A 9042-nucleotide genomic window follows, 5' to 3' on the forward strand; every position below is an offset into this window, starting at 1 on the left:
TGAGTGTGTGTGCACATTATTTCCACTTAAGAGGCTTTTACAATTCCATTCACACCAAGAAAGGTGGTCTTAAACTTTTTAGTTTTAGTTTAATGACATTTGCATTACACTATGTCACTGTCATTTGGCTCATAATCACATATAACAGATTGACTAGAGATTATTTTTTGTAAAATATTTAAGTTTAAGAATGATTTTCTGTGGTGGAAGCTCTTTTTTCCAAATGTTGTTCTTGTACTGACCCAGAAACAGTCCAAGAACTCTTGAGGAACAGGTTTTAGATAATATAAGTGACTAATACTGATTATAAGTGACAAAAGACGAGAAGACCTAGTACTATACCATGTGGAACCCCCTTTTTTCCCTCCATTCTTAAAGATTTTATTTGTTATTCATGCTTTTCAATCACTTTCATTGTCAATCCTGACTTACAAAAAACAAACTTAATTTATTTTTGTGTTGCTATCGTCCTGTCGCTCCATCTTCTCACCAGGTCTTTTTTCATAGCTCAGTTTAAAACATGAGTGATGAATACTGATTATCAGTGACAAAAGACAGGAGGATCTAGGACGCGACCATGTGGACCCGCCTTTTTTCCTTCCATTCTTAAGGATTTTATTTGTTATTCATGCTTTTCAATCACTTTCATAGTCAATCCTGATTCCCCTGAACATAACTGACTTACAAAAAACTAACTTTTTGTGTAGCTATCCACCTGTCTACCAGATCTTTTTTTGTTAGCTCAGTTTAAAACATGACTTACCTTTGCCTTAATTGCACCACCTGGACAAGTTTGCATCTAATCACGCCCCCTTCGTATCTTTACAAATAGGAGGAGGCAGCTGTAATTACGGTGCTTCCAGACTTGTCTCTGCACACATTTAGAAGGTTAATTCTGTTCCAAGACAACTTATAGGTCATGAAATAAATTACTTTGTGAGGAATCAGAAAACACCGAACAAAGAGATGAAGTGCTGATAGTGTATTTCTTTTTATTTTAGGAAGTGAAAAAAAAAAGAGGGTAAATGCATTGCAGAAACAGCACAGTGTCCAACATACAGTGCACAGGATGGTTACAAGCATGCTCAGACAGTCCTCACGCTTGTATCTTGCGGTTATCTACAGACCCTGTCACAAGGTAGTCACAGCAGAGAAGACGAGACTGACGACCGAATCTTCAATGACACCATTTCCAAATCACCTACGTTCCTCCTGTTGGTGTGCACAAGCCAGAGGCCACAGGACATTTCCAACAGGACACAGAGAGAGTACATTTGTGCAAACTAGCAGAGAGAGATCCCCAAACAGTTAACAGATAAGAATGGTCTGAGAGCCACAGAAGCACAGCCACGAAGGAAACGAATGCTTCAGAGCCATAAAATCTAAATGTTGACGGGGCCTAAGAAAACTAAACTTTCAGCAAGATAAATAACTGATTCTAAAAAAAACAAAACTGAACTAGAAGCAACGTGGCCACATGCATCACTTTGTAACTTATCAAGCCTGTTCACGATTATCCATCACGTGCTATAATGCCAAAATCTAACCAAACCACCGAAAGCCAACTTTCTTACTTTCTTTACTAACCTAACCCTGATTTGTAAGAGCTGCAATTATCTACTTGTAGTAGTTGGACCACGGTCAAATGACAACACCCCTTTTGTCATGGAAGATGGAGCAAGAGAAAGCTTACATTCAAACACCGGCCTTAGTGCTGGAAGTGACTTACGTTAAACACCCAGGAAAAGATACACGAATAGGTTGAGTTGTTTTTGTTTTGTATATTTTATCCATAGCTCATCAGATTGTGCTGCAAGTTTGATTCCTTCTACATTGTACACGTTAAGAGTTGATGCATTACCTCTTCTTCGTCCTCAAAAAAAAAAAAAAAATGATACAAGGTGAGAAGTCGCCTCAGTCGCTGCTCGAGAGAAAGTTAAAAGGACCAGACAACCAGACGTAACCTCACAACACCATATTATACACACACACTGCCAGGTTTTCTTATTTTTCCTCTCTCTTTTCACACAGACAACTATTTAACAGATTGAAGTAAAAATGTTTAAAATACAATTTTAACACTGACTTAAGGAAAATACTGCTGTTATCCGTTGTAGTTTTCTTACCTCCACCATTTATTTTCTTTATTACCTCACACCTGGAAGAAACGAGCCAAACTGTGAAAACATCTGTATTTTCCATTATGTTTAAACTAGGATTTCCTCTTTTAAAAGAGAAGCAGATGGCTGTACTGGGTGGTACGTAGGGGGGGAAAAAAAAGAGATACTGAAAGCGACAACCACTTAGTGGCAGCTTTTTTTTTTTTTTTTTTCCCACCAGAAGATACAAGGACAGGCTGCAGGATCTGCAATCAGACCAAGGCTTCCTCCTCTGTCCTCGCAAAGCTTTCCTGTAACTCGGAGCAAAAGCTAGTCCTGTTGTAGAGGACGAGGAGGGACGAAAGAAGGCCTGCCGAGTCCTCCGCTATGAGGAAACTGTCACCGGATTGAGCGAACCGTTCCGGCTGTAGAACTTGGAGAAGGCCTCTTCGAGAACGGAAGCGAGTCGCGGCTGGTCGCCCTGAAATGAAAAGGAGAAGGACGCGGCGAAATCAAAGTCTTTTAGCCGTGGTTACACCACTGCTTATAGCACGAGTTGTCGTAACGATGAACTCCACTTACCTCACTGATGAACCCCAGCTGAACGAGCTCCACTGACAGCTCCTGCACGTTCTCATCTAAAACGAAATGCAACAATTGAAGGCTGTCAAGTTTTTATGAGCAGCGTCTCACGGTATTACTGTAGCATTATAGCACATTAGCAGCAGAGGAATCATTTTAGGCTAATAAGGCTACCAGGTACAGGACACTCATTGAGCTATGATGATTATTTTGCTTGACCATGCAGCGAAACAACTAACTTTCCAAGTGTAAAAGTGGTTTAAACTGAGGGTTGTGAAGCATTATTCAAAACTTACAGCACTTACTTGGTAACAAATCACAGCTCAAATGCCTGTTCAGTTTATCCTCGAGCTTCAACAGCAAGGTCAGCTGAAAAGGAGATGAAGAAATAAGCTCATTGAGAAGTCCAACAAAGACCTTACTCATACAAAACGATTGCTTCACCGTTCATCGGACGGGCAGAGCTGAGACTTACGTGATGCTTGGCGCCCTCATCGACGGGCTCTATATTACACTGCATCTGAAGGACCTGGAGGAGCCGAAGAAAAACCCATTAATACCCGTCACGCCGGACTCTCAGGCTGAATGCGTACCCAAGTAACGTTATCCAACTGCTTTTTTTAGTTCTTACCTTCCTCGTCTCGAGCTCTGCAGGTTCGGGAGTCGGTGTTTTGACTGAGGGGGGAACTATGGGCGACTTCACGGTCTCCTGCTGAGGCTGCTGTGGACACGGTATCCCAAACGCCGTCAGAGGGTAGATCCCGTTCCTGAGAAAGAAAGCGGCAAAATACAAAATACAAAAAAAAAAAAAAAGATTTTACTGATCATACATCTTTTGTGTTTAGCATATTTAGCAACAATTCCGCAATAATTTCTCATTTTTGGTCTCAACCAGGTGTTTCAATTCTCTCAGTTCAAGTACGTAGTATAACTGTTAATGTTTCTTACCTTACGTCTTCCAGGAACTTGTCCAGCTCCAGAGCAGGAAACTGGGACAGTCTGAAGCAAAAGAAGATCCAAGCTACTGATACTGCATGTAACACGTCAGATTGAAGTAGGATTTCTAAAAAAATTAAACTCACTTCATCTGAACTCCATCTTTGGCCTCAACAATTACCAGGTTTGGGTCCATGTTCTTCGTCATCTCCTCTAAAGCATTTTCAGGAATCATGTCTAATGTAAAAGAGAGGAAACTTCTGTCAGATAAGAACAATTTACCAATAACACAGCGAATTTAAACCCATTACATTATGATTAACGGACAATTTGACCCAAGCATTTACGTAGTTATTAAATCTTCCAGGATTTGTACCGATACTGACATTTAGTGTGTGTGTTTTCTGACTCACGCTGGTGGCTGACGATGCAGTGCGCAGCCAGCAGCTTGAGCAATGGCACCTCAAACAAGGCCTGGTGAAACAACAGCTCCCTGGCTGTGGGTCGTTTATTGGGGTCTACCGCCAGACACTTCTGGATAAATTCCTGAGAACAAGTTAAAAAAAGAAAACCAAAAAACATCAAGTTCTGAATCTCGTGTCTAAATGCGTCACACAGGCTTTAACCTTCATCTTTGTGCTCGCTCACCCGTTGCAGTGGGTCCTCTAGGGACTGAATGGCACTGTTTATGGCTTCTTGGGACACATAAGACGAATCTCCATTACTCTGGATTTCCAACACAGCCATCTGAGGAAGCGACGCAAATGCAAGACTGCAGACTTAATATTTATCATAATAAAGGTATCTCGACATTCCCTCTCTAGAAAAAGCCAGAGACATAAACAGACATGCTGACTTCTGCTGCTGCCAAAATACACTGAATCTCCAGTAAAGTAAAGAGCAGCTCCGTCTGAATCTGGGATCAACGACGGCCTTTGTTCAGAGCACAGTGATACACACACCGTCAGTGCTTCACAAAAACAAGCATTGAGCAAAGCCGGTGCTGAGTCAAACTGCGCTCTGTCGTTATGTTGAGAACAAACAAGTATTTAATATCGTCTCACCTCTAAGGCGCACATTCCAAAGGAATAGATATCCACGGCTGTGGTGACATTGGCAACGGCTGAAAGCAGACGAACGATCATCAGTGTCGGAGAAACACACTCGCACAATTCAAATCTTCCTCTGGAAGGATCTTACCTCCGTATTCTGGAGCGAAGAAGTGAAGGCTCTTCTGCTCTTCTCGGCAGGTTTTCACATGGTTATTGATCGTGTCTGGAGCGACTGGAATAGAAAAGAGAAATATTTTATCCATCTGTGGTATCGACATTATATTTATATATATATGTATCCGGCTGACGAGGAGGGCGAGGACAGCGCTCCGGATCTTATTGACTTTGCCCACCTGAGCCGATCTTGATGAGGCCATTGTGCTGGATGAAGATGGTGTCACAGGTCAGGTTTCCATGAATGATGGGAGGATCACAGGAGTGCAGGTAGCTGGAGACAAACCAAATAAAAAAAAAAAAAAAAAACTGTGAATCATGTCAGCAGCTGTGTTTACATGGAGCGAAATATTACAATTACAATCTGTTTAGAAGCTCAAACCGAATGAAAATGCTCCATATCAACACCTCAGTCGGAGCCTCACTTCATTCTGGTTCGCCGTTTAAATGACTTTCAGTCTGCACGTGCTCTGTCTTGACGTAAATGTGCAGTTTATTGTTGTTTTATTTGGATCTTAACCTTAATTAAGTAGGGAGTTAACATAGACACTATCGCACGTTCAGACGGCAGAAAAAATAGAAATATCGAACCGTTTAAAAAGGTCCATCAAAAATTAATTGGAGCCGGAATAGACCGAAGCGAGGAACAAGTTCGAAACCACTGGAAAAATCTTGAAACCCGTCTGCTATAAGGCTAACACAATAGCAAAAGTGGATATGACTCCACAAACTTCCTGAATCAAGCTGCAGCTTTAATAATAAAAATGTAAAATCAAAAGAAACTACTATGCTGATTAGAAAATAGACCTCCATCTTTGATCAGTCACATGATGTTTTCATCGATCTGCGCATGTCACACGTCAGTAAAACAGCTGTTCGGATTAAAATTAGAGGTACATGTAAACATGAGATTGGAATAGATCACCTCACATGTAAAGAGCTGACCTGAAACCTTTCACACAATTCACACAATCCACATTTTAAACTGTGACACCGAGCAGCTTACAGATATAAACCTTTTCGTCAGACTAACCTGAGAGCAGATAAGATCTGTGTGCACCAGCGCTTCCAGGCCTGTCAGAGACACAACGCAACAGGAAATGAAGCTCCGTGTTGACAAAAACAACAACACCAAACAGACTGAACAAGATCTCGTCTTATCTGATGAAGTCCACGTAACTACAGGAGAGTTAAAGACCGACCTTTTCATTCATGGTCTTGTGGTTTTTCTTTGTCTTTTTCAAAAACTGCTTGAGGCTTCCAGAGGACATGTATTCAGTGATGAAAATAACCTGCAGATTAAACAAACAAAAAAAAAAACATCAAATAAGCTTGAAAACTAATGGAGTTTGAAGAAAAGCAGGATTTCTGGGATGGTCTCGTACCCTCGCTCTGTTCTCTTTGACGTCTGCCCAGTACTTGTGGAACTTCACAATGTTCAAATGCTCCAGCTGGATCAAATTGTCAAACACCGCTTTGACTTTTTCCTTTGAAAAGAAAGAAAAAATTTTAGCACATTAGTGACAAATAGAAAGACAGTCATGTTTTCGCAAGGATTTACAGGTTTAATACAAAACAGTTAATCAACTGGAGCCAAGTTAACTCAGTATGTCTCATTTCCAGTGAGTAGCTGGATAAAAACTACACGATTTAAATGCAAAATTTCACAGCTGTGTATGAATATGATTAAAGAGGAACCCTGGCTTCTACTCTGAACAGAGCACAGACAGAATCTACAATAAAAAACATTTAAAAGCCTGTATTTGAACCATATGCGAGTATAATGAGTAATATTCTGCCCACAGATTACAAAACCGCCTCTTGTTTATTTGCAAAGTAAGCAACAGGTTTGCACATCCAACAAAATGCCTCGGATGCCAAGAGACGCACGCAAGCAAAAAATTCTTAAATGCCATTTGTTCTCGTTTCTCCTGATCTGAACACTCCTTCTGTTCCAAATTCCCGAAAATAGTCTATGACGCTGGCAGCAGCAGCGCGTCTGAATTGGCAAAGGAGCTTAAAGGGGGAAACTGGACAAACACACTGTTAAACACAACACACAGCAGCACATGTATGCACGATGTCCTCTTGCAGACAGCATCCTTACGGCATGTTTTGAGGCACCCACCTCTTGTAGTTTGAAATTTTTCCTTTCCGAGAACATGACCTCATTCCACACCACCTCAACTCCTTCCTCTGTGTCCATGGCCAAGTAAGCATTATCGATCCCGGGGACGTTGCGCTGATTCACCTGATTCAGGAGGAAATGGGGGAGAAAGAAAAAAAAACAATGCATCAGGCATTATATTCACCTCACTAAAAGGTAAAACCTGACTCCTCCGCAGGTGTCCCCCCTCCTCCCCACTCCCCATACCTCTTCTCTGCGCTTCTGCCAGCGTCCACACGGGCTTTCCTCCAAAATCTCTGACTCATCCTCGCTCTCCTCTTCCTCATCCTCCGTGGCTGCGGTGGCAGGAGGAGGCTGGGTCGCCACCGTGGACACCGGGGGAGACACGGAGGACACTCCTTGACCCGTGGGCGCAGCGGACTCCGGCTTCCCGTCCTGGACAGGGTCCGGGCCCTGCTTGTTCTCACCCTCGGACATCCTCCTCTCGGCTGTCAGGCCCAGCAGCCTGCTGCACGACATACAAACACCCCACCACCAAATAAACATCACGCCAACCATCACACCGATTCATCCGAGGAGGTTTTAAAACCAGCTGCGCGTCAACGTACGGCAGCGGCGTTAAATGAAGTTAGCATAAGCACGAAATGACAGAATCAGGCGGGTATCACATGTTTTTTTTGTAGAGACGTACGTGTTAACGACGTGAGATGAGACGAAGCCGGCTCCAGTTTAACAGACTCCCACCTCGGTAGAGCAACCCCAGCCGGATACGTAGCTTTGTTGTGGCTTGTAAATCCTCCTCGTTTCTCGGTTGCGTTGCAGCGAGTCTTTGTCGCGGCGTTAGCCTCTTATTTACGACACGTCGCCAAACTTAACAACAGCAGCGAAACGCTACCTTGCGACTACGCTACGGCGTTTTATTCACTTTAAACCTGCACCGATGTTTCCCCCCCCTCCTCCTCCTCCTCCTTGCTAACCAGCTAACTAGCCAGCCCACCGCCCCTTGGTTTGCTCCTCAAGACTCCAGCCCCCCGCTAATGTGAGCTAATCTGATAAACACAACTAAAGCACGGTGCGAAGACGCGTTCACTGCTTAATAACATCTCGGCAGCTCCAGGGAAGCTTGGCACACGGAGCAAAGACGGGCTAGCTGGGCTCACTGGCTTTGTATCCGCAAAAAGACCTGAGAGCTAGTAGCTGCTACACAGTTAGCTTCATATGATGGCGACAACTTGCAGACGCGCTACGAGCTCCGTCACATCAGAGTAGAGGCAGGTTGCCAGGTACGGTGCGGCCCATCCCCCTTTACCAGAGTTTGAACATTCTTGGCCCTAGTCCAGAGTCCAGAGCTTAACAACAGAATAGAATTGAATAGAATAGAATAGAATAGAATAGAATAGAATAGAATAGAATAATACTTTATTGATTCCCCAGGGGGAAATTCAAGTGTACAGTAGCTTGAACACAAACATCAACATAACAAAACAAAACATGACACCATGACATAGCATAAAATGATATAACAACTTAACAAAAGAAAACATAACAACATAACAAAACAGAACAAAACATAGCATAATGTAACATAATATAACATAACAAGACATAACAAAACAAAACATAACTTAACAACATAACATAAAATAACAAAACATAACGTGAAAACATAGCTTAACAAACAAAACATAACAAAAATAGCATAACGTAACATAAAATAACATAATCAAATTATTGCTATTACTATACTATTTCATTTTACTTGCCTTTTTACTAAAACTATTACTATAGTATAGTTTTTAGCTGGTACATTATAATTTTCCCCAATTTGTGAAGAGGATTTGAAGCTGAAATGAGAATGCGTGTCTTCCTCAAACCTGGCACCCTGCCACTCCTTTCCCATTTGTTATGGGCTCGGAGTGACAGAGAGTTGGACCAACTGAATGATCAATTATGTGTGAATGGAGGCTCAGCCACAACCATTCAGTACGTTGTCAAGGAATAATATGCCAACGTTTTACCACTAGGTGTCGATATAGCTGACATTATACACATCAATCAGCCAAAACATTTA

General features: G+C 42.3%; 1 protein-coding gene across 2 annotated transcripts; it reads right to left on the reverse strand.

Moving 5' to 3' along the window:
- Positions 1-967: 967 nt before the first annotated feature.
- nrbp1 (nuclear receptor binding protein 1) lies at positions 968-8222 on the reverse strand. Of its 2 annotated transcripts, none has more exons than XM_047573931.1 (18): positions 7663-8222; positions 7218-7479; positions 6972-7094; positions 6229-6330; positions 6046-6135; positions 5877-5917; positions 5023-5117; positions 4818-4901; positions 4682-4740; positions 4266-4364; positions 4004-4163; positions 3764-3854; positions 3630-3680; positions 3313-3448; positions 3157-3210; positions 2987-3050; positions 2682-2737; positions 968-2580 (listed from the first exon to the last, which is right to left on the reverse strand). In XM_047573931.1, exons 2-18 carry the CDS (start codon positions 7446-7448, stop codon positions 2485-2487), a joined length of 1632 nt encoding a protein of 543 aa, XP_047429887.1. In that variant the 5' UTR covers positions 7449-7479; positions 7663-8222; the 3' UTR covers positions 968-2484. The 2 variants fall into 2 exon arrangements, with proteins under 2 accessions (XP_047429887.1, XP_047429888.1); XM_047573932.1 differs by having other exon boundaries at positions 4031-4163; positions 7663-8220.
- Between the last annotated feature and the right edge of the window lie 820 nt (positions 8223-9042).

This window comes from Mugil cephalus, chromosome 21, assembly GCF_022458985.1.
Source record: "Mugil cephalus isolate CIBA_MC_2020 chromosome 21, CIBA_Mcephalus_1.1, whole genome shotgun sequence".
Classification (NCBI taxonomy): Eukaryota; Metazoa; Chordata; class Actinopteri; order Mugiliformes; family Mugilidae; genus Mugil; species Mugil cephalus.